General features: G+C 39.4%; 1 protein-coding gene across 4 annotated transcripts in view; it reads right to left on the bottom strand.

Moving 5' to 3' along the window:
- Lrp2 (LDL receptor related protein 2) overlaps positions 1-26,735 on the bottom strand; it is a 183,614-nt gene that overhangs the window by 42,062 nt on the left and 114,817 nt on the right. For all 4 annotated transcript variants that reach the window (XM_063259225.1, XM_063259224.1, XM_063259223.1 and 1 more), the window contains 15 exons: positions 24,509-25,429; positions 24,205-24,370; positions 23,683-23,841; positions 22,325-22,614; positions 21,455-21,658; positions 20,378-20,620; positions 17,981-18,106; positions 15,971-16,093; positions 13,967-14,098; positions 12,711-12,912; positions 9,754-10,049; positions 6,305-6,821; positions 3,314-3,466; positions 2,628-2,798; positions 796-1,019 (listed from right to left, as the gene is read on the bottom strand). In XM_063259225.1, the coding sequence (XP_063115295.1) occupies positions 796-1,019; positions 2,628-2,798; positions 3,314-3,466; positions 6,305-6,821; positions 9,754-10,049; positions 12,711-12,912; positions 13,967-14,098; positions 15,971-16,093; positions 17,981-18,106; positions 20,378-20,620; positions 21,455-21,658; positions 22,325-22,614; positions 23,683-23,841; positions 24,205-24,370; positions 24,509-25,429 (3,927 nt within the window). The remainder of the gene's footprint in view (positions 1-795; positions 1,020-2,627; positions 2,799-3,313; positions 3,467-6,304; positions 6,822-9,753; positions 10,050-12,710; positions 12,913-13,966; positions 14,099-15,970; positions 16,094-17,980; positions 18,107-20,377; positions 20,621-21,454; positions 21,659-22,324; positions 22,615-23,682; positions 23,842-24,204; positions 24,371-24,508; positions 25,430-26,735) is intronic.

The raw sequence follows: 26,735 nt of genomic DNA on the forward strand, positions 1-26,735 counted from the left end.
TGCCTTTTCCTTTTAAGTATATCTTTTAATCAGGTTAATCTCTGACCTTGGTATTTATTGAAAGATGATTGTTAGTATTTCAGGTGTCATAGTTGCATTATGGTTAGATATGGAAATGCCTTCATTTTTCAAATATTTAGGGCTTTCTCAAATATTTATATGATACTTTTAACCCAATTTGAAGTACCTCAGTAGTCCCACCAGAACAGATGAAGTAACTATGCAACACAACAACTATTAAATCATATTAAAAACAAACAAAAAATAAGGCAAGTACCAGGTATAGTGTCTCACACATATAATCTCAGCACTTGGGAAGCTGACGTAGGAGGACCACTGTCAGTCTGAGACTCACTTGGGCTACAGTTAGATTAAGGCCAGCCTGAACCACATAGTGAGACTCTGTCTCCAAAAAAAATTTAAGAAAAGAAGTGAAATTACCCTTCCTGGAGTTGTCAGGGGTAACTCTAGTGGTACATAGTGCTCAGCTGTCACAGATGAAGCCCTGAGTTCCATTCCCGCTATCCCCCAATACTTTTTATTTTGGTTATTTGAGATAGGGTCTCACTATGTAGCCCAGGCTGGCTTCAAACTCAGTGATCCTTCTGGCTCACCTTCCCAAGTGCTGGGGTTACAGGCATTCACCACCATACTTGGCCTCAACATACATGCTGAAGAAAACATTAACAAGAAACAATAAAACTCTTATACATCAGGATATTCATGCCTCATGACAGAAAAATAACATGCACATAAACTAAACCAATTGTGCCAAAACAGCCATCACCTACTCACCAATTGGCTGCCTGTATGGGTGGTACACATGGATGTCAAAGGGCCTGTGTGTTGTGTTCACCAGCACCACCCTATTGGAGCCGTTGTATTTGTTTCCCTTTTCAACTGTCCTTGTATTCCAATCTGTCCAGTAAATAGTGTCTTCAAAAACGGTAATAGCGTAGGGGTGAGGCAGCACACCATCATACACTGTGTGCCGGTGGTGGCCCTCCAAGTCAGAGTACCTGAGCAGCAGAAGAAGTCATCAGTGAGCAAGAGAACCCCACTGCTCATGCCTTTCAAGACAAAGGAATTAACCAACCTCAGTAAAAAAAACTCTGCCCTCCTTGGTCTTTAACAAAAACAAAACTAAAGGATTCATTGTGACTGAGAAAAAGACGTAAAAAGTTAAAAAAAACCATGTCTGAAAAATAGGCATGGCCACAGGACTTGAAGCAATCACTGATTTTTACCCACAACTGCAGTCCAGCTGGAATGGCTATGGTAGGTTTCTAACCTCTTACGCTGACACTGTACATTAAGCACCTGTTGGACTCCTGGGGTGAACACTGCTCTTGCTTCCTAAATCACTGGAAGAATTCAGAGGCTAGCAATATAAAGCTGGAATCCCACTTCTCAGAAGCAGTCTAAGTGACAAGCAGTCCCAGGAGACAGGTGCATTCTCAGGACCACTTGAGAGGAAGACATCCCACAGCAAGCACTGCAGAATGTTTCTTAGGAACTGTGCCAGGGGCACTACTGACAAGTACTTTTCCAAATGAGTAAAACTCCAGGAGATTCTGATTTTCAGGTATCACAGCATCCTTAGCCAAATGTCTAAGTCCTCTTTTTGTTGTCTCATTCATTACTATGAGGCTATATGAGAAGTTGTTTAAATAGCTGATACTTTATTTAATATTTTTAAATTTTGAAATAGACCCTAAAATTCAAGCAGAGAATACAATGATCTAACCCCTAGGAAACACAATGTTAGCCATGCAATGTTAATAATACTTCCCCAAATACAAATACTGACATTTACAGAAGCCTACTGGAAAATATTAAGCCCTGTTTGGCTTTCAGTGATACGAATGAAAGTAATAATCTGAATTTAGTCCCTGAGGGACAGAATTTGTAAGGGTCTTTGAAACAGTTCAAAATAATGACACCTCCTAGTTTTTAATGCAACAAGGTACAATGAAAATACTATGTTCTCCTGAAGCCACACAGGCAACGTCCCCAAATAAACATGTTCTAGTTGCTTAACAATGCGTAGTATTTTGAAATGATAATGTCTCATTAAGTAGTATAATACTTAAGAGTCTAAAAGTGAACCTATTTCCAGAAAGACTTCAATGTATTAGGTACTGAATAAATGTTAAAAGATTCTATGCCACATAAAACACTTTGTTGTACTTATCAATAAATGCACTAACGTATTTTAGGCAAAGCCTTTCCAACATTTTCATTCTCTTCCTTTTTTTTAAATGACTACACTGAAATCTATTAATCTATATTTGATATGAAAGAACAAAGTCGAGAGATAAGGAAATCGAGATGTGTTGAATACTGAGCTATCATAGGGAAGCAATTACTAGACTCATTTTCTAGATTAAAAAATAAAAGCAATAAGAAGTGATCCTATAAACCTTGCTCGGGGTAACTTCAAAGTTCACTCTGTTTCTACGGCACCATTACCAGAGACCTCATTCACCTGCACCTAGGCAGTTTTACTAAAATGACCCCCAAGTGCCCTTGAATACACAGGCCAAGAAGAAGGCGCATGGGACTAACACTGAAGGCACAAGCCCCAGTATCTGCAATGAGCAGATCCCCAGTTTCTGTGTACATACTCGATATAGCCCAGGTGAGCATCTGCCCAGTACAGGAAGTCATTGGTGTAATCGATGGTGATGGCATTGGGCCATGATAACTTGGTGGAGATAATCACAGACTTATTGGCTCCGTCCATGCCAACTCTGGCAATGTAGGCGTGCTCACCCCAGTCCGTCCAGTAGACATACCTGCAGAGCAACACACAGCGTCAGTCCCTGCAGCTGAAGGAGGTCTGTACTCGAATGATCGTTTTTCCCTATTCAGAGAAAAGGAGTTTACATCCTGCAGAGCTTCTCAGAAAGGAAAGAGAACCAGCAGAAAATATTTCCAAAGAAGAAAAATTAACGGGTATGATGCACAGGCAATGCTCAAGAATGAACATAATTGATTGTGGATTTTAATGGCTGTGACATACATGGAAGGGTTTAGCAAAGAACCAGTTCTTTCACCACGATTTTCTTGGCATGTGGCCAAAATATGTGACTTGAAAAGTGGAAAGGTATGTCATGGCAAAGACAACAGAAGAATGCATGAGTATCACTGAATGAGCCACGCTGCTACCCATTACGCTACCAGGCAGGAAAAGCAGAAGACAAAGTCCCAGGAAGATACTGGCCTTGAGACAGCTATGTGAGCAGCTTTTTTGGAAACAAGGCAGAATAGGGGCATGACAGAAGAGCCCAACATGACAGGGAGACAATACCCATATTGAGGGTGGACAACAATTCCTCTGGGATTGTCAAAGCAGAAGGTGTTGTTGGCGTCCATACAGTGCTGGGCTAGCATGCGGCGGTATTGACCTTGGAGGTCGGAGACAAAGATGCCATCCAGCTGGGCATCCACCCAATAGAGCTTTCTAAAACAGAGAGACAGGAGTTACTGATGCGTACAATCATTTTGTTTAGTCACCCAATTTCCAACCCAAGCTATATGAGGTTCACACAGACAGCTAGCTGTAAGAGGACACCTTCCATAGCCAAAGGAGGGAGGGGGAAATAAGAAGTTGGCCTTGCTGCCATGAGGCAATGGAAGATGCCAAAAGATGCTGTGACTCTCATCTCCAGGTGACATGACATGAGAAATTCCAGGGCCACACATCACACCAGAAGCCTGGTTTTACTTTCTTCGTGTCCATAAGGTATCCTTCCCAGATGATGCAATAACTTAGAGGAACAGTTGAGCAGAACTGAGTGCCATGGACTATGGTTTAAATGGTGGAATGAAAGTGCAACAGACTTATCCACCTGTATCACTGAGACTGCAAAAAGGCACTCCAAACCCCGACATTCTTCATATGAAGAGAAACCTATCCTTAGGCCTGTCAGACTAGGCAGCAAAATGAGCTTCTTTCCTGTGATGTGTGTTGCTTAATCAAACTTAATAAGCCTTAAAAATTATTAGAACATGTTAGCAACTCCTGCCTCAGGGATATTTTAGGCCTAAAAATACTGTTATATAAGCTGGGCATAGTGTTGCATACCTATAATCCCAGCACTCAGGAGACTGAGGCAGGAGGATCATGGAAAGTTTGAGACCAGCCTGCTGGGTTACAAAGTGAAGTCAAGGCCAACCCGAATTGCATAGTGAGACCCTGTCTCAACAAGACCCCCTTAAAAAAAAAATACACACACACACACACACACACACACACACACACACACACACACACACATACTGCTCCACAATAAAATATATTTATTTTCTATCGGGCAGGTATCCTTAACTTTAAATCCTTAGCCCAAAGTCTCAGAAGTGTGGGCTTTGCAGGTCTCTATCCTCCGGTCTTGGTGCACAACTTGGTGAACATAAATATGCAAATAATTTTATTGTCAAGGATCACTGCTTTCTTTCATTCAAGTCTTAATATATCTAGAACCTTCCAAAAGGTCCAATATCTACCTCTAAAATCAGAGGGTCGTTTAGAAGCTAATAACCAATTCTAAATGGATAGAGTACGGTTCCCCTTCCAAAAGACTTAAATGCCTCTTTGTAAGAGGTAAGTCCTGATCCAACTGTTTTGGAAGTCGCCATATTAAGTGGTTAGGACAGTAGTGTCTTTCTAATCCTAAAGATGAAGAGATGACTGTGCATACTGGTACAAGCCTTGTCAGTTCACTTGGGTCAGTACTGATGAGTGACATGGCCATAATCTTGGATGCTGCCATTGTAGAGGCAAAGAACAGCAATATTGATAGTGGCTACTTGCTGAACATTTACTAAATGATAGGCCTAAGACTTTAAAGACCTTGGGAGAGGTGACAGTTTTAATCCTGATTTCCTGATGAGGCTGCCGAAGCCCCCAGGATAATGCAATTGGTAAGTGAAAGAGCAGTAACTCAAACCCCAATAGACTGGCTACAGTATATGGCACTCTACTTTGTTGAGATTCCTGCTTTCCCATTAAGTTTTCTATCCTGTTTGATCCTGTGATCAAACAGACTCTTTTCAAGAGAATGAGAAAGCCTCCATCTCCACTACTGAACTACGAAGAATCCAACCTGCTTTTGAAAGTTGGTATACTGAGTATAGACTTCAGAAACTAGACAGTGTCATATTACCAGTGGACATGTGCATTGTTATGAGTGGGTTATTACTTCTAATTTTAGTGTGATTAGTCTCTCGGACATGTTTCTTGCCAACATAAATGTGACCAGGTTTTTCTTTGGTTTTTAAGGAAGTTTGTACCTGGTTGCACTCCCTGGAAAATCCTCAGGGAGAAGCATATTTACTACTCTAAGGCTCAGGCTTCACTTTTCTCATTACCATTCATGTACACAATTCTCTTCTCTGGTCAAGAATACACAGCAATGGAGAGGAAAGGAGCTGATTTCCAAAGGGAAGTATCATTCTACCAGTCAAGGGGAGAAAGAATGGAACAACAATTTCTTCAAGGTAAAATAGTATTTTCCTTTGCTTTGAAGCAAATGACAAGCACAGAAGTAGTATCGTGCTTAGTTCTGCTTCCACAAACCATTAATTACTTTTAAACACAAAGTAGAGCTGTGTTTTTCTTATAGTTTCCACTCAGTATTCAGCAAGCAACTAGATATACAAACTAGATATACACTTGTATCAGGCCAGCTGCTAAGAAGGAGAACTACCAAATTCTGCCTCCAATTTTAGGATCTTTACCCAAGATTCCTAAGGTCCCTCATGCCTGCCATTACAGTGACAAGCAGAAGTCCTGAGCCAGTTTATTTATTTATTTATTTATTTTGGTCTTTTTGAGACACAGTTTCACTGTGCAGTTCAGGTTGGCCTTGAACTTACTTCGTAGTCCAAGTTGCCCTCGAACTAGCATCAATCCTTCTGCCTCAGCCTCCCAAGCACTGGCATGTGCCACCACACCCAGCTCAGCCATTTTTGAAAGACTGAACACACCAAAAACTACACGAATCGTCCCTTGATATCATCTCCAAGCAACTGAATGGCCAGTGATAGCAAACTCTTACATCCCTTATTAAGCTCCTGCTAATAAAAATAATACCACAGATTCCTATAATCCCGATTTTAACCTCTATGGTATACCATTAGAATATTAATTACAAAGCAGAAAAAACAACTAGGCAGATATATGAAATGTATCTAGTATTAGCCCAAATTGAAAAGATCAGTTCCCTATCAAGATAAAAACATAGTTAGTTTTTTTTTTCTTTAATGTTCAACTTTTAAAGTGCTCATAACATTTTCTTACCTGGAAACCCAGTCTACAGCCAGACCTTTTGATGCTGGTAATCTGTGGCTCATGATTATCTCCCTGTGTGTCTGGTTCAGAAACATTCTCTCAATGACCTGCCTCTGCACATCAATCCAGTACAATCTCTTTTCTACTCTGTCAAAATCCAGTGCTACAGCATTGCCCAGGCCTTGCAAAATGAGTGAGTAAGAGTAGCCATCTACAGTTAAGTTCCGTAAGTAGTAGCGGTTGCTAAAAATGAGGTAAGGCTCGATGTCACTGTTCTGCCGGCAGGTCTTTCCGTCGGGCTCTCGGATATAGCCTGGGGCACACTTACAGATGTAGGAGCCTATTTCATTCTCACACTTCTGGCTGCAGACGTAGGGCGTCTCCTTGCATTCATCAATATCAACACAAGTTTTCTTGTCAGACATGAGCTTGTAACCAGGACGACAGGAACAGTAGAAACTGGTTACAGTGTCTGTGCAGTTGTGATCGCAGCCACTGATTGAGTGGTCCAGGCACTCGTTAATGCCTGCAGGTAAAAGACAGTTACTAGAGAACATAAAATATCAGCATCACCCTCCCGGTCCCGTCTCTACTGGTCAGCGCCAACTGAATGAATCCCCTCAGAAGACAGCAATAGGGACTTTCAAAGACCATGAAGCATTCAAAAGTTACTATTTTTTTCTACTTCCCCATCCAATTTAATCCTTTAAAAATGAGTTTAACAACTAATACAACTCTGCAAAACATTCCTTAAAGAAAAAATTTTAAAGTAAAATATCAGATGCTATAGTATACGAAGTTATACTCAAATATTTCAAGGAAAGAGACACTATGGTAACTATTATTATGTCAGGTTATCTGATGGTGAAACACTTACGATGCCTAAATTGTTCTGTTCTGACCTGTGTTGTTCTGTTGTTATGTCTTTTATCTCAATCTACCCTTTTTTCCCTTTTTTAAAAAATTTACGTATTTTTTTATTTTTTTTAATTAAGGGAAAAAATAAATTAAAAAATAGTGGGATATATTATAGTACCTTTTTTGTTTTCCTATTAACCTGATTTGAACCCCTGTATTGCTCTCACCATCTTGTTTTGACTGATTTTACTCTATTTTGTTTTGTTTGATAGTATCACGTTTGAGGATATATGCAACCACTTTGAAGGCAATAAGAGTCACTATGATGCCCACTATGGTTTGAGTATTATCTTCTTTTGAAGTCCTGTAAGGTCTCCAATGTTTAGGTCTTATTGGTTTTGTTCTGTACTGTTTTGTTCAGTTCTATTATACCTGATGATATAGGCAACTCTTTTTAAGATAGCAAGAGGCATAATGGTAACCATTGTTGATCACCAGGTATTCTGTTTTTACATCATGTACTATGTCCATCTTTCTTTCTAACTGACTCTGTTTTGCTTTGTCACATTTGGTTTTATTCTCTTCAAAAAAAAAAAAGTAATAAGAACTGTGGGAGTAATAAAACCCAAAATGTGTAATTGTTATTGTAAAAAAGAGAGGAAAAGAAATTGATCTAAATTGATCTAAAGTATATAACTGCACGTATATTTAAGTGTGTAAGATAGAAAACCATTTACTAAGTTTTTGTTGGATCATTGAACAGAACTGCTTACAATCTCACTGATTGAATGTCCACTTTGTATGCTTTAATTTTGTAATTTAAACACTATTTCTAAGATGACAATAAGTAATCTATTAACTAGTAATTTCTTACTGTATATTTTTTCTTGAAATTCTGTATTACTTGTACCCTTTTACTGTTTTGTTTTGGGTTTTTTTCTCTTTAAATAAAAATGTTTTTAAAAAAGTAAAATATCAGGGGAGAAGGGAAAGGAGACAGACAGAAGAAAAGAGCCTGCCCAGTGTGCTGGTAGAATAGGTTTCTGAGGAGAAAAAGTGCAGATTCGCAACGCCTCCCATCAGTGGTATGATATACCGTGCGTCCTCACTGAGACAGAGCTCAGGAGATGTGTGTGATTTCCTCTCCTAAGAGGCCTGCCCTCAACCATAGGTGCACGGCAGCACTAGCTGTACCTCCAGTTGTCCTGTGACACGTGGCCAGCCCCACCCCAAAAACACCAATGCGGAGAAGGGAACTCATGCTTCTTATTTCTCTACTCAGCAAGATGTGACAGAATAAAAATTACTTTCATGGGTTGCAAAATCCAAATATCTAGTTCCACTCCTAGCAGTTTACCATGTAGCCCTAAGCAATTCAATTCACATCTGTAAGATTTATTTGCAAAAGAAAATGGTTTACAAGATCACTAGAACTCATTTTTTGTTTAAAAAAAAAAAGTGATGCTTAAATTGAGCCTGAGCACTCAGCACACAACTAAATGCCAGGCCAGCCTGGGCAAGGTAAAGACACCTGTCTCAAAGCAGGTAAGGGATATTTATTTGGTAGGTTTGGAAGAGACCTCCTTTTCAAATTAAAAATTTCGTTTTGAATTCTATACAATTGTGGTTTTTATTCCCAAGGTTTAGACAAAGCAAAATTAATTAAAACCTAATGGGACTCTATCTGATTTATAATTAAATATAAGGAAATTCCTCTTAACTTTGGTATAAATATGTAATAAAAAAGTGGGTTTTTTCTTAATTTAATTCATAGTTTTAAATTTATTTCATAGTTTTAAAATTGTGGGAGAAACTTGCAGAAATTTTTTTTTGTGTTAGAGCAAAATCAGTTTCACATGGTTTTTACAATATATACAGAATATGCCTTCTCCTAAGGTCCACAGCATCTTCCATGTTGCTCCACAAAGTCTTCTCTACTACAATAGCAGAAACCACTACATATTTTTTAGTTAATTAGGCAAGTGCATTTAATGAGTACTGACAACGTGCCAGTGCAGTAGAGAAATAAAATAAAGGAAAAAAGATGGTCTCTCCTTCAAAGCATTGGTACTTTTACCATAGAGACAATGTCAGCACACATAAAACAATGTTAGACCGACTGAACACCAAAAGTCTGACTTACCAACATTACGGAGTTCAAGATGAAAATAAGCAAACAGTACTCATTTTGTAAATTCTCGGCTGGTTTACTTATGGTTCTTGGGTGAGACTAAACTCTCCCATTGCATTACATGAGTATGAAAATTAAGAGAGGCTGAAGAGTCCCAGGAGAGGTACACTTCAAATAGTAAGTCACTCCAACATGTCCTCTTCACTCATGGGGCACCCTTTGTGTGTGTGTGATTCTCTTAAAAGATAGCCTAGATATTTGTTGACCTTTGCTCTCTAATGGCTGCCTAGCTGATAAAATAGCCCAAAAATGTTTTGTATCTACCTTACACACTATGAAATCTCTACCTAAAGAAGTGGTAGTAATTGTTTAGAAATTTTCTATGTAGAAGACAGAATAGAAATCCTCGTAGGGGTTAAAGGGTAAAGTCTCCCCATCTCCCTTTGCCCCAGTCTTCTGCTGTACTCACCACAGCCCTTCTCGTCACTGTTGTCTGAGCAGTCGTCCAGGTGGTTGCAGACCTTCACCATCTCAATGCAGTGCCCATTGTCACACTTGAACTGGTGAGGGGGGCACGTGGGTTGTAGGGCATGGCACAGGTGCTCCTGCTCATCAGATTCATCCCCACAGTCATTGTCATGATCACACACAAATAACTTATTGATGCAGCGCCCATTCTGACAGGTAAACTGATACTCCCTGCACGTTGGGTATGAGCAGTCCCTCTCATCGCTGTAGTCACCACAGTCATTGCGTCGGTCACACCTGTGTTGGGAAATCGAGGACCAAAAGTAGAGAGGTTGATAACAACTCTCAACTGTCACCCCTTGAGGCTCTTCTTCCTCCTCTAGCTCCATGAATTCCAGGCTGAGCATCCTGATAACAAGATCATCAATGCCTTAGTCCCCGTCTCTCAGATTTTCCTTCTACCCTTCATCTCCAACTCTGGGAGAATCCAATATTTAATCTACACAACCTTCCTCAATTATAGTTGCTCTCATGAGAAATGTGGCTCTAGAGTTACTATGTTTCCCCACAGTTGACTGGTAAATTAAATGTGACTTTTGTAATTTTGATGTTCATCCAATCTAGTCATCATATAGTGAGAAAACTTAGGGACAACTAAGTTAATTCCCAGGCAACTATATGATAGAAGTACCCGTGCCCACATGGAAACTTGTAAGGTGAGTGCTATATATTGAAAGATTATTGGATGTGTCCTTTAAGAACACATATCCTGGGGCTGGGGATTTAGCTCAGTGGCATAAGCACCTGCCTGGCAAGCAGATGTCATGAGTTCGATCCCCGGTACCGATAAAAAGTTAAAAAAAAAGAACACATATCCTCCCACTGAATAATAAATGTCTTCACTGGAAGACTCATTCCTTCTGTCTTGCATATACTTCTACTGTTACCTATCATAAGACGTAAGTTAGTAAGGTAATGGGAAGAGACAAGAAACTTGTAGTTTACATGCAATGTTGGCAAAGAGGGACAGTGTGCTGCAGTTCTAGAAGCTATTCTGGCATCTAACATTCCCAGGCATTATGAATCAACAGTTTCCTGAAACTGTGTAAGCAACATTGATCTTTCTTCTGTACATTATTCTATATATTAATTCTAGATTGAGTTAAAGACATGATTATTGAAAAAGTTCTGCTGACAGTGACAAATTCATCATGACTATGCAGGAATGGAGGTTAAGATGGACAAAATAAATGTTTGATAGTCCAGAGAAAATTTACCATGGAAAGCCTAGAAGCAGAAAGTAGAGCATTACAAAATGTTAAGGCAACCAAGGTGGGTGTGGTCTTTATGACTGACCAATGACCCAGTTAGCTGACCAAAGTTGCCATACACAAACCTAGGACACTGCTCACATGATTTACACAAAAACATGTGCATGGGGCTGTGAAGAAAGCCATGATCAAAGCCAACTGGTCTAGCCATGTATGGTGTCCTGGGATCTCACTTCCAAATAGAGACACCAACGCTTTCCTTTCTCTGTTTTACTTCCGGCTCAAAAGGGAAAAGGAAAGCCAGATGTGGTGGCACATGCCTCTAATCCTGACCCTCGGGAGAGGCAGGAGGATCACTGTGAGTTCAAGGCCAGCCTGGACTACACAGTGAGTTCAAGGCCAGCCTGCACTTCTGTGAAATCCCATTGAGGGGAAGGGGAAGGGGAGGGAAGGCAAGGAAAAAGGAAAGAAGCCAGCTAGGCAAGTCAGTAACTTGGTGTTCAGCTACAGTTGCATATCATTATTTTATTCCAGCAAGCTGCTCATACTTTAGTCTTATCCAAGTTTGTCAGCAGTATCAATAATGACCCAAAGGGAAAAAACCAGTAGGAAAAGCCAGGGATATAGCTCAGCATAGTGCCTGCCTGGCAAGGACAAGGTCATGAGCTTGATTCCCAGTACTAAAAAAAATAAATTAACTAAATTAATTCAGTAGGAAAAATACCCCCACCTGACTGTACCTAAAGGGAGAGCATGCATTCTGCCAAGCAAGAGAATTCACGGTAACAGTGCACTTAGTAGGGGCTTGTGCCACTCCAGACACACAGAATTTGCATTTATTAAAAACTCTATAGCTCAGGTCACCAAACTGCAATTCTTTTTTTCCTGTTCTGTAACAGCCCTTTACAAAAGCAATTCAGAAGCTGGAGGCGAAAGCAAATAGAAAAAAGAAAGGGACAGAAAGGCAGGGAGAGCATTTAAAATCAGTGTATTTCATATAAAAATCCTCATTTCTAACTTCTACTTTTAAAAAAGCATCGGAGGAGAGGGCAGTCAAATATAAAACGTAATTAATCACTATAGCATCAGAAGTTCTGGCCTTTTCTGCATGACAAAACAACATCTGCGGCCTTAGCTGGAGCATACAGCTCAATTCACCCCGCCTGCCACTCCTTGCTGTCTCCGTGACCCAGAACCTAAGTGTCTAGCTCCATTTGTCCTCACACTTGGGATCTCACTTCCAAATAGAGACACCAAAGCTTTCCTTTCTCTGTTTTACTTCCAGAGAAGAAAGTGATCTACTTCTTGTACCACGCCTATACTGCAGATGGAAAACTAAGATAGCTACCAGCTTCATGCAAGAACTCCCTTACATCAATCTTCCTTTATTCACCTCCCTGGCCCTGTGTAAGGCTACATGATGCCCTTTCTTGGCCCTGGATGATTTTGCCTTCTTGAGACCCATCATCCATAAAAATATTAAAAATCGTGTTAAATGAGCACATTAGTATAAAGGCAGACTTATTAGTATTACATATGTAAACACTGAAGTTCTTCTTTTTCTTTTAATTTCAAAGGAATTAAGCATTTTAAGGGAAAACTGCAGCCACTGTGCCCAAAGGCTAAGTCAGCCTTGGTGCTGTGGATATGTGACGTTTTCTAGTAAATGTTTTAATTCCCAGTTCACCTGTATGACTGTAGGATACAGAGTCCATTATTACAGGTGAATTCGCCCGCTGAGCAGGATCTCCGGGTACAGTTCTGATGCTCATCAAAGGCATCGGCACAGTCTGCATCGCCATCACAGACCCAAGACCGGGGAATGCACTGCCTGCCTGGGGGCACACTGTTTGCACAGTGAAACTCAGAACTGGAACAGGTATGCTGCTCTGAAACCAAAGCACACAGCAATCAGAAACCACCCAAGAATTCATTATAAAAAGTCAATTCTCTTGCTCAATGCTATTAACACTTTGAGAGTTGAAAAAGATTTTTAAAAAAATAAAAGCAAATAGACAAATCAAATCATATTGCTGTCATAATAATAGATCATAATACCTCCTAAAATTCCATTTTAATTGCTTTGGACCCTGGATTTTTAAGGAATAACAAGTCAATATAACAATATACCTCATATAATTTTCCTAAAATTAATATAAGATCATGTTTTTGTCCTCAGAGGCCAGAAATCACTCTAATTTTGTTACCCAAGTCAGTGTGCAAATGCCTTACATATGATAACAACGATCATCTTAGTTCACAATGTATGATCACATAGACTGAAGGAGATACATAGTTTTATGGTCATTCTACTGAAAAACTGAAAAATGGATAACTAAATGGCTTAAAGTCAGAGAACTAGAATAAAGTTGCTAAGGCTTCAAACTCAGGTCTTTTTCTTCAAAGCTGGTGCTAAGGGACAAATGTTTGCAACAGTCCATGCATGTGCAGTTTCCAGCCTCGCATTTCAGTAAATAGAGCACACACAGCTGTGGACCGCCAGCAGAGCTGCACATTGTGAGGTCACTAATGTAAGCACCAGGACACCACTTTTTTTATTGTCTCACTATCAACTTTGCTAAGACATGTGAGGTAAGAACTTTATGTCTTGCAGGGGATGGAAAATGATGTTCCACCCACCACCCAACTCTCAGCTCTAAAGTTAGAGATGGAACTAAAGCATAGTTGTTGTAACACAGGGAATGCTACTATCGAGAGTGGCCAGCTGGGTTCTCCTTATCTTCTTGAGAAGCACATCCAAAGGCAAGAAAAATAAAATAAAACATAAAGTCATTTTTCATCATTGTAAACATGGTTAAGTGAATGACATCAAAGAACAGAAAAATAAGGCAACATCCCATCAGTGAGTATTCAATTTAACAGGAATCTACCAAACTCCCCAACACAGACACCTCTGCAAAGGCATTAAGTGAATTCTCTTACCACAATGGTGCCTTTCATCCTCATCACTCATGTCCCCACAGTCATTGTCACCATCGCAGATCCAGTCTCTCGGGATGCACCTGCCACCGTCACACTTGAACTCATTGCTTAGGCACGTCCGCTCAGCATGTGCTGGAAGAGGTAAGAAGGATTCTAGGTGAAAAGAGTGGTGTAGCCCAGAAATCCTGAGAGAAGTTGCTATGGCCCAGGTTGTCTAAAAAGCATGGAACAGCGCTTTCAGGATAACCGTATGCCAAAGAGAGGCGTACAGTGACCAATGATCGGAGGGAAAGGAATCAATCAACAGTGCAAAGTCCCAGTTATCGCTGGTGTCTACTATGACTTTCAAAATTCCCTTACAGCTATGGCAGACACTTAGTTTTTCTCAAGGGACAGTATAAATTACCCACCACTGCACGTTTCTATTTTAGAATTTTCTTTTCATCCGAGACATTTGGTTTTGCAAATCCTAATCGCCAGCACTCCCGTCCCTGATTCCCTGCTCTCATTTCCTTTAACACCTATAATCTTTCAAAATACCTCTTAATTTACTTCTTCACTGTATTTGTCACCTGCTTTTTCTCATGTAAGCTCTGCTCGGGAAAGGATTTGATCCTATTCATTGATGCAACCCCACAGCCCCTAGAACATAAGTGCTCAATAAATATTTATTGGCCCAGGGATATAGTTCAGTGGCATAAATGCCTGCCTGGCAAGCACCAGCTCCTGAATTCAATTCCGGGTACCAATAAATAAATACATAAATGTTTATTGAGTAAAAATGCTAAGTCACTATTCTACTTTAAATTGGCCATCACTGATTCAAATCCTTTAGTCCTAACCCAATACATTTTTTTTTTATTTAAGGAGAAAAAGAAAAAAAAAATAGAAAAGGGGTACAAGTTGTCCTGGGCCCATAAACCCAGGAATTCCAAGTAGCACAAGGCAATGAAAATTTAATTTTAACTCTTATGAGAGACAGTTTAATAATAACAGTAAGAGTTCCAAGACCTTTCAGAAGCTACTGTGAAAGGCCAGGCCCTCTTCATTAATAGGCTTTTTGAAGACATTAATAATATCAAAAAGAATGAAAAGAAAAAGGGAACTAGAGGAGGAGGAAGAGATGGAGGGAGAGGGAAGGGGATTTTAAAAAAAAAAAGAAAGAAACAAACAAGCTGTATAATGTACCGGCTACTAACTCCCCAAGATGACTGCAAAATGCATGTACTGCTAACACACACTAATAAAAGAAAAAAGCTGACCCTCCTCATTTGCTGACTCTACATGGAAATATGATTTATTGAAAGATTAAAAAAGAAATAAAAGAGAAATCCAGAAGCTGTGTCTTCAGGTGTCTTCAATTACACTTTTTGTTGTTGTTATTTTGTTTTTTATTTGTAATGGTAATCAAACTCAGGACCTGGCGCTCCCTAAGCAGGCACCATGCCACTGAGCTACATCCCCAGACTGTACAATTATGTTTTAAAATGTACATGGCTATCGATTAGGATTTGCAAAGGTAAGCAGCAGTCTCCAAATACAAACACAGTGCAACTACTCCCTGGACTAAGAGAGGGTCCTTGGAAGTTCCTGGGAAGCTCAGATAGTGAGGCTGCCTCGCTCTGTAAGCTGGCATAATTATGAAACTGACACACCAACACTGTCTCTTCTACATGTCTATGATTCCTTCATTTTTTCATCCTTTCATAGTTCATGAGTCAGAATCAGCCACATTCAGAAATCCCTATAAAGAATCAACTATCATTAACTGGGTTCTACAAGGCAGGTACTGCGTTAAGTGCATCATCACCCAACATAATCTCTTTGCTCAGCATCAACCAGCAACTTCCATATTCTGATCAGGTCCCTGCACAGGAACTGGCACGAGCAGGTGTTTAAGGAAAATCTGTCAAGTGGTTTCGACACCTTGGCTGGGAGTAAGCACAACCCTACTCTGCATCTGAAGTGGTCAAAGAGCCTGAGGTTCTAGGTTCACGGACTCACTGCAAGTGGAAGGTTCATCCGAGCCATCAGAACAGTCCGCCTCCTCATCGCAGTACCAGGACCGAGGAATACAGCGCTGAGGAGACACGCACTGGAACTCACTGCTGCTGCACGTGTGAGTGGCTGCGGCAGGGAAAGAAGACACACTCGTGAGCAAAGCCCAAGCAGTTCCCACCCGTCTTCTCTGAACTGGATGGCAGCTGCCCAGAGGGGAAGCTGGGGCCTGCAGGATGGGCTTTTGTACGAGCTTTCCCTGGGGAAGGGGGTGTACGGGAGACAGAAGGAAGGCAACGCCACACCAGTTTCTCAGATATTTTCTTCAGATTCCAAAAGTATATAAATTGTATTTAAATTCTATTTGTTAGAAATAGGAAAGAAGTTCATGCAAAATATGCTGGGAGGATTTTTCCTACCCGTGTCTACGACCATGTCTGACCTCACCCCACACATTTTAACCACATCAGGCCATGATTCAAGAGTCAGAAAAGTTCTTCTACAGCCCTGCGTATACAGGGTTAGTGAATGGGAGACTTCACCCATGCTTGAACACTGCTTCCTTTCTCAAGTAACCTTCGGTATCTTGGGCTTTAGATATGTTTTCTAAATTATCAGGTGGAAGCCAATCTGAGTCAGACCTTGAAATTTTTAAGGTCTACAGGCTCCCGTGCTTTGGACCATGATATCTGATTGATTTGCTGGGAAAAACTATTAGAGAAGCAAGGTCCCTGAAAGGTCAGAAGTAACTCCAGGAGCCAGGGACAACCACCACGGGGAACAGAAAGAGAATCAAGAAGCCAAACCACACCTTCCTGTGAGCCAGTCTGTGCACAGGCTGGGAGACAAGATCACCAACACCCCACTCCACCGCCACCCCAGTCCCCAACCCCCAGCCCCCAACCCCATAAGCAATGGGCTGATTCGGAGGAAGTCAAGCTGAGATGATAGCAACTGAAGTTTAAAAAAAACAAAATTTAATGCTTATATTGTTTGATTGTCTTTGCAGTCCTAAAGTTGGTGGTCTGAGCATCTGTTTGGAGGATAACAATGTGCATTAAAGCAACTGTGGGCTATTTTCTGTCTTGTTTTTGAAATCCAATGTTTTGTTCCACTTTACTGTTTCATTTTATTCCTGTGTCTCATCACCAGGGCAACTATTTTGAAGATGACAATATGCAATATAAAAACCATTGCTAAATTCCTATCATCTTGTTTTGAAAACCTAAATAGCTATTGTTGCTGTTGTTTCTGTCATTTTGCTTTAGCTGTTGGTTTTTTGGTTTGTTTGCTTCTTGATTTTTCTTGGTTTTTTTCTCTTTAAAATAAATAAATAAACAAAAGAAACAAGGCCAATCTGCCCAGCCCTATTTGACGGCCCCTTTCTCATGCTGCTAATTACAACTGATTCCTCTTCTCGGACTTTAGTTTGGCCTGTTGACAAACGATTTTGTCAGTTTCCTTGAGAGGGAGCCATGACCAGAGTTTAACTACAAAAACCCTAATAGAGAAGGCCAATTACTAAAGTATACATATATTTATACTAACAGTCTCAAAGTTATCAACCTTAAGAAAGACCTTTTAATTTGAGCTATAAAGACAGGAAATTGCTTGAATAGATCGAAGTGCTGAAATGAAATAAAAGTTTCTGAAATTCAAACACATGAAGGGATAATAAAGTATCAGTTACTGATAACTGCTTCAATCATATATTAATAAGAAATGTTAAGAGCTTAGTGTGAAAAGTCTGCCTGGAGCCCTCAAGGACCTGGAAGAACAGAATCTTCAATTATCACTGGTCTCAGAAAGAAATATTTAGGGTCTGAGGCAGCCAACCAGGGAAGAGAAGGCACTCATGCTCCTATCACATCCTAAAGCACCCGCCTTCCCTTCTACAAAGCCCATTTTGAGATGACTACTGGAAATTAGCACAAACCCCTAGGCTTGATTTCTCTGTATTAGCTCCTGACACGCATCTTTGGGGTCACAGAAAGAGAAACAGTCTGTCTTACTCACAGCAGTAAGTGGGGTTTTCGTCACTCATATCGCCACAGTCATTGTCTCCATCACACAAGTAAAGTCGAGAGATACAAATGTTTGTGTTAGGACATTTTGTATATCCAGACGGGCAAGTGCGTTCAGCTTGAAAAAGACAACCAGAAAAACATTGGCAACACATCCACCAAATATGTATATAATAAACCATATCCCATATCGATGCTGACAGATTTATTGCAGAACTCAAAGCACTGGAAGCGAAGACATTTCCAAGCTACCAGAGAGCACAATCCATCACACTTATGTGACCTATAGGTTCTCTAATAGAAAGATGTTTCTAGCTGATGCTGGAGGAAAGAGGAGTGGAGGCTGCTTTGTAATTTAAAGCATCTGTTTTCTTTATTTAATGGCATCCACAAAAGGCCCAATTCTCAGTTAAACAAACTACAGTGTAGTCACAAAATAGAGCAATACTGTCTCAAGGGGAGGAAAAAAACAAGCCTAGTGCTCATTGATCACCAGTTTAGTATTCTAAACCCAGATAAAGGAGAGGAATTAAGCATTTATCCCACAGGCTGTAGTAACCATAAGGGGGGAATTCTTTTTCTTTCTTTTTTTTTCTTTTTTTTGGGACAGGGTCTCACTATGCAGTTCAGGCTGGCCTTGAGCTCACTTTGTAGCCCAGGATGGTCTTGAACTCGCAATGATCCACGTGCCTCAGCCTCCTGAGTGCTGGTATTACAGGAGTGCACCACCACGCCTGGCAAAATTTCTTCTTTACAGAACTTCAACTAACAAAGTGGAGGCAATAATACAATTTTAAAGTGTCCATTTTGTAACGTAACTGATTTATGGAACAAATGCCCAGGAAAGCTAAAGCCACCACGTGAAAAGCGGATGGGCATGTCATTGAGAAAGACTTACCTGACACCTGAGTCACTGGATTTTCTGTGCTACAGGATGTGACACTTAGCTTTGCCCACCGAGTATGCTCACCCAAAGGTTTGACACTAACACAATCAAACTTCTCAGTATAAATCCACTTCACAAAAGGAAGAAAAAAGCGGAAAGAAAGCTTTTGTAAACAAGGATGAGATGAGGGCTGAAGGAATGGAAGAGAAATGTGGAGGTAAAAAAGAATGAAGTTATATCAGGTACAGGTTCAGATTCTCTATAACGAATGTGTTCATAAATCATCATGTATATCTAAAATGTGCCAATAAACTTAATTAACTAAAATAAATAAATAAATCCACTTCACAGGAAATCACAAGGATAAAATAAATCCAATACCTCAACTATATAATTAGCCAAACTGAGAATATTACATAGGAAAAATTATCCCATTTTTCTAACAAATTAATGGTATAAAATATGGGAACTATTATGGTATAAGAAGAGATTATTGCAATTAATGTGCAGGTCTGGTCTGAATCCTAATTCGAGCAGAGTAACAGTAAAAGATGACACAAATGAGAACATGGACTGGGTGTTCAAGGATATTGAGTCTTATTGATTTTTCCAGGCATTAAAATCACATAGCTGTTGTCTTTCCAAATGTCTTTTTCTGTGAAATGGAGATCTAGGAATTGCTTTAAAATACTAGGAAAAAAGGGTTGGTAACTGTAGAAGCTGAGTGCTGAGTACATTATACTATAGTATATTTTCTATTTTGCTATATATTTGAGAAACAAATTTAAAGTAGACCCAACTGGGAATGTAGCTTAGTGGCATAACATGTGTCAAGCATGCACAAGGTCTGGATTTGATAGATTAGATAAATAGACAGATAGATAGATAGATAGATAGATAGACAGATAGATAGATAGACAGACAGACAGACAGACAGACAGACAGACAGTAACTCTGCCTACAAAAGCAGCCAAACAGGTAAATATAGCCAAACTGTAAATATCATGTTTGAACCTACATTCTTCACTTTTTTCTCCTAAGATGTTAAGCACAAATTCCAGAGAGTTTAGAATAAGTGTTAACAAATTATTTTCTAGAAAAACTAAAGATAAAAACCACTTTAGTCAACACTATTCTATTTAACTTGTATGCAACAAACATTAACCAAAATGTACTTGCGCAATATTTTTAATCAGTACTATCAGTAAAGCTGAAAAAAGCAATCAAAAATTTTATCAAGCAAACTTTTAACCTCGTAGGTATGTAAACCAAGGACAAAATATTTAAAGTTAAAATGCTCGATGGTTGCATGGATCTATCAACTTAAGTGAATAATTCAAATATTAGGTACAACTGTTTTAGTAGACTGCATCCAAAGGAAATTTACATCGTAAATAAATACTTGGGTTTTTTTCAGAATGCTGATTTTTATGTAAACATTTCAACTGCCATGATCTATGAGTATACGCCCCAAACCATAGTAAGCAGTTAGGGAAGACTTACGGCAGTTTCTCTCATCTGAAGTGCTATTATCGTGGCAGTTGTTCACACCATTGCAGACATATTCAAGGGGTATGCACCTTCCGTTGCTGCAAGTGAATTCTGTGGTGTCATTGCAGCTCCTGAACAGGCAACCTTGCTCATCACTGTTGTCACCACAGTCATTATAGTGATCACAGCGGTAACTGTATCGGACACATCGCCCATTGGCACAGGTGAAGGTTGTTAGTGGGCAGGTGTGAAATGCTAAGGACAGGAAAAAATACCAAATAAAAACTTAATTAAAACATCATCCTCACTTCTAAAAAGATCCAATTAAATTAAATGGACACTTCAGTTTACCTCTTGAGGAAAAACAGCTGCAAATTGGACTGCATGCAAAGGGAAACAATATCTTAAATTGATTGGATTAAGCAAAATGTGCTATATACCTTCTTAAACACATGATATATTTTACATAAAAAGTAAAAGTAGTTCCATTTTTCTATCATCTCAAATTAGACCTCCTTTTAAAATTTTTTTTATTTTAAAAAATTAAAAGTTTATCTCAACCACAGGGAAGCATGCAAATGCAGCTTATTTGGGGAAAACAATTCGAGGTCCACTGTCTTATTCCATTCCCATGGAAGCTGAGGACTGGCGTTGATTTCCTATAATTACTGCATTACATCAGACCCTCTGCTCTGAAGACTAATAAAATGGTAACAATGTCCTACTAGACCTTTTCATCCCAAGCTAAACATGCCCCACCCCATATGCTAGGTGTTTTTAATATACTATCTCTTTTACTACTCACAAGAACCCCAGTAATCGCTCTATTTTACAGACAAGCTATCTGAGCCAAGTAACTTTTCCAAGTCTGACACAGTGTAATCAACATAGTCAGAATTTTAATGCATGTTTTTGCATGTAACCACTCCCAAGGTATTTTAATAAGAATGCAGTCCAGGTTATCCGAGTAATTATTTCTCAGCACTAACAGAACACATGGGCACAAATTTCAAACCCATTCAGACATAACAGAATTCTGTGCCAGACACTTGGCACAAAGACACCATGAGCTCCAACAGGCTGACTCACCACAGACAATTTCCAGCTCATCACTGCCATCGCCACAGTCATTGTCCTGATCACATATCCATGCCTCTTGGATGCAGTGGCCATTGAGGCAGGTGAATTGGGAATGTTCACACCGGGCACCAGTGTCCACGACACAGAACTTATTATCATTGGCCAGATACCACTGCCCCTCATGTGGACAAACGCACTCGGCTCCATTTGGTCCTGGGGCCAGAGAAGTAACAGAGTAAAACTGCATTCGCAACAGCATTTATATGAAAATCTACAACTAAGGAAACACTGCCCAGCAGCCTTTCAGCTATATTCTGAGTCATCCTTCCATTAAGAAGAAAAAAGACCAATTTCTAATTAATGCACTAATTCATACTAATCTTCAAGTAACTAACACATATCAATGATCCTTCTTGGCAAAATTTGCAAACAATGGTAACAAAAGGCACATAGTTTCCATGTATTTTTCTCTATAAAACATATGGTATCTTACAATAAAGTATCATCAGAAATGTTTCCCACTATAAACAATACCTCTTGAGCTGAAGAATTAAATCCTCTAAGGAAGGTGAGCTTTAAATCCTATGCAAGTCACAAGGTGGGTTAGCAAAAGCCATTGTTTTGCATTTCTTACCTCCACCAAGATTGTATTCAAAATACTTTTCTAGGACTTCACATAGACTAGAGAAGAAATCTGACAATCTGTCATTACAAAATATAACCCTAAATCTATTTTATAAACTGTCCTGAAATCCAGAATTTGGATTTCTTCCCTCCTTAATAACAATAAATATTCCTTGAGCCCCCACCTTATCATTATTTATTATTATTGTTATTGTTATTATTTTAGATGCTTCTGCCTTCATGGAAGTGCCTTACCTGGTACACAGATATGGCTGCAGCCCCCATTAATCTGATCACAAGGGTTGGTACAGTGCTGGTTCTGGTCTTTCCTAGCAACACAAATATCCTTAGGGCGGACAGGCAAAGTTGTAGTCATTGCAATCTGACCTGACCCATCATATTTATTAGCTCGGTAAACTTTTTTTGTGAAGAAGTTAGTCCAGTAAATATACTGGCCATAGAGTGTCAGGCCAAAAGAACGAAAGGCTGAGCTGATGATGACTTCACGGTTCATGCCTGTGACACTGATGCGTTCAATCTTCTGCCTGAAATGAAGTGTAAAACAATTGCTCAGATCCAACAAGAATAATATGTGGGCCCAAACATTTATTTACACCAATAGCCAGCTGTCTCTTCCACTGAGGTGTATGTATGGCAGCCAGAAATGCATCTTTTGACAGTGTGAGCTCTTATTTGCATACCAAAGAATTTCCAAAATAAGTCACTGACTCCTGGAGATTAATGCAATTTACTAGAGATCCTGCAAAAAGGATATGGCTGACATTAGAAACCAGAGAGTATTTGAAAGGGTTCCTGTAACACATGGGAACCCATCAGAAAAATGCTTATTATCTGTCCTCATTCCCTGAATAACTTTTTCAACTTAACATTGATTACTTTGAAGTATTTACCTAGAATGAACCAAAATTAGGCACAAAACATTGCTGCTGCATTTCAAATAAGAAAATGAAGAAAAAAATTAAATATTGGTTCTTGGGCTCACAAGACCAAAATCATGAGGAAATACGACAAGTTAAGATTCTGTATATGAAGGTGCAAATTATAATAAATGAAATCATTCCAGCTCTTCAACTATTACATTAGCATAGCTGGGATATGAGGCATTTTGGGGTCACTTGCAGAAGTCACATGCAAAATTAGAGTCGCCTAGTTTATAAGGAAAATATGAGGAAATTTGCTGAGTAGAGTGCCAAAGGATCTATTTGAGAAGATAGCCAAAAGATAAAGACTAAGAAAATTATGTTTTAAAAAACAATGAATGATAAAGTCCCCCCTAGCAAATCAATGTCAGTATGAATTGAAAAGTCATTCATAATTTTATGACAGTGACCTAGTTGAAATTATAGATACATTCAGTGATGTATCTTTAGATATCTACAGTTTATAATTATTCAACCTCATGATCCAGAAAAATTTCAGATATATTCAATAAGCTACAATATAATCTATACATATAGTTCTTAAAATGTGATTCTACATTTTGGCAATGTCTTTCTGACACATTAAGCAAATCTCTCTATTCTGGAAGCCAGAGAAAGACCTCTTGTTCTCTACACTCGCATGAGCCCACATGAGTAATCAAGGATACGTACAGACTGGTGTCCACCCAGTACAGAAGGTTTAAGTCATAGTCCAGAGTGAGCCCACTGGGCCAAACCAGGCTGGTGTTCACAATGGGGACGCGGAAGTTTCCTCCCAATGTGGCTTTCTCAATTTGGGCAGGAGTGTCCCAATTACTCCAGTACATGTACCTAGTTATGCAGAAGAAGTCATAATTCACCACAAGAAATCTCATTGTCCTTTTCAAATAACAGTGACAGCTTTCTTTAATTGCATGTTGTCATTAACATGAAGAGGAAACCTACTCTGTTTCTGCCACACAACATGCCAAACAGATTTACTGTCAGAACACTGGTTCCCTAGAATGCTACCAACTTCTCTATCAGAGTTAAGCACTGCATTCTCCTTGCAGGTTAAAAAATAAACAACAACAACAAAAAACCCACTTCTTCAATCCTGTAGCTGTGTCCATAGTGCTCTAGGCATATAATTTCTTGTCTTATACCTTCTAGAAATAAGCAGATAAAAATACAGTTTAAAATGTCATGACATACCCGTGACAAGGATCTAAAACAATGGATCTTGGTTTTGAAATACGGGCTACCACAGTGCGCATAGATCCATCTTCAGCAATGGAATTAATCGTCTCATTGACATAGTCACTGTAATAAATTCTTCTGTTGATCCAGTCAAAGGCAATGCCATTAGAAGTTCCTATATCTGGACATACCCCAGCAGACACACACAAACACACACAGATGTTAGAACTTCAATACTCATTAAAAACCCTTAAATCACCCACATGTGTTGACCCCATTATATTTATTTCCAAATTAAACAGCACTTTGAGTCACTTACCTGAAACAATGACAGTCGGAGTATGAGTCCTTGAATACAGGCTGATATAGGAAATCTGGCCACGTCCAGAGTCTAAAGCTTGTGTGAAGTAGAGTCTATTATCCACAGTGTCATAATCCAGAGCAATGGCTGGTCTTTCCACACTTATTGCTTGGAAAGGTGGGTTATGATCTTCAAGGTCAAAGTGTAAGCTTCTCAAGGAACTTTCTGAGGTATAAACAAGGAAATTTTCTGTTGAAATGGCACAGCTTTTGGCATCACTTTGCAGGGTCCCAAAGGCACAGCCACATTTTGGGGTGTTCAGTGCAGGCAAAGCAAAGCAGAAATGAGAGCATCCACCATTATTTTCCAAGCAAGGGTTGTTGTCGACCTCTGCTGGTAACTGGGGCTGGACACTCTCATCAAAGATGGTCACATCTCTTAGCCAGTAGATATTATCTCTTATCACTGTTGGTGCATCTGTGTTGTCTGGTTCCTTGCTAGCTTGGAAGATTTTTTTCAAATTTCTGTCTACCCATATGATAGAATTTCCAAAAACAGTGATGCCAAACGGAGTTGGGTAGTGGCTGCCATAACGAACCACCTCAGATTCCCCTCCATTACGATGGATCCTTGCAATTATATCTAAAGAATCATCAACCCAATAAATATAGTCACTGCTGTGGTCCACTGCCAGACCCCGGGGTGTGACAATGCCCTCTGAGACAAGTATAGTTCGGTTGGTACAGTCAAGAAAAGAACGCTCAATCTTTGGTTTCTGCCCATAGTCAGCCCAGAAGAGGTATCTGTTCTTGGGGTCTACAACAATATGCCTAGGCATATCCACAGTGACTTTAAGGAGAACACGGCGGTAGGTGGTATTGATGCGCAGGACTTCTATCAGTGTTTCAGTTGCAAAGCCATTGGTGAAATACAAATTCCCTATAGCATAAAAGAAAAGAAAAAGGATGCTGGTGAGTGGAAAACCAAGAAGAAAAAAGGAAGAGGTTAACTTTTCACATTCCCAACAAAATAGGTTAGGTTGAGGTTTGTGTCAGTATATGTTATCTTTTCAAAGATAATAACTATCTCAGTGTAGGGTTAAAAAAGTAAGTGCTCCTTCAGAGTTAGAGAGAAGAAGCCTATCTTTAGCTTGCCAAACAGACTAGAATTCATAATGAACATCATAGTTGACTTTCTACTAACAGTGTATTTTCCAGAGTGTCCTTTCCTTTCTATTGGAAATACTGAATGTTGTGCACCCACTTCGAAAACATATCATGCTGCAATTCCTATTTCAACATGACAAAAGGAAACATGGATAGAAAACCGCATGTCAAGCTGTATAACTATTGTTGAATGCTCTTCATCCTTAAGATTAATGTAAGATTTTTTTTCTAGCCTTTCTAACTAATGCAAGTGTTTTTATTCCATGAATTTACAAAGCTCAAAGTCTACATCTCTTTGGATATTTATAGCACAATAAAATGCTAGTCTAAAAACAACAGTCATATTCATATGAAAGTAGTTTAATGAACACAGAATGATCCCAAATTATTGATGCTATGCAGGTTTAAAAAAAAATTCTGTTGCTGAACTACCAGTACTACTACCAAGACGTACTTTGTTCCCATGTGTCACTCAAAACACCTCCAGAGAAATCAGGCCAATATGAACAATATAAAATATGTCACTGGTATATTATTGTTACCTATTTCTACCTGAGGGGAGGGGAGTGTGTGAGTGAGTGTGTGTGTGTTCATCTCCAATCACTTAATCCAGGGTTGTCATAACTTTTTGTAAAGATCCAGATTGCAAGTATTTTAGGCTTTACACAGTATAAGGCTGCCTCCACACGTAACATGAATGCAGCCATAGACCACACAGAAATGAATGGGCGTAGCTGTGCTACTTCATTTACAAAAACACTTATCCCACCAGCCAGGGTTTACTGACCCTGCTTTATCTATACTCTCAGAAACAGTGAATGTGTCATCAGGAATGGCATTAAGAAACCAATAAAAACCTTATTTCACTATACTATCGTATTTGCTATTTACAATACGCACTTTCTGTAATACCAAGATTTTTCATAATACATGTTAATACTTCTAAGTGATACATATTTATCAAGCTTGATAACACACAATGATGCCGGTTTTGATTAGAGCTGGATTGGATTTCAAGAAACTATAATGCATTTGTTTCCAAAAATACCATTAAAAATGAGTGGTATTCAAACATTAGT

Source organism: Cavia porcellus, unplaced genomic scaffold (genome assembly GCF_034190915.1).
Source record: "Cavia porcellus strain 051 isolate PalLab524CR breed Dunkin Hartley unplaced genomic scaffold, mCavPor4.1 scaffold_12, whole genome shotgun sequence".
Classification (NCBI taxonomy): domain Eukaryota; kingdom Metazoa; phylum Chordata; class Mammalia; order Rodentia; family Caviidae; genus Cavia; species Cavia porcellus.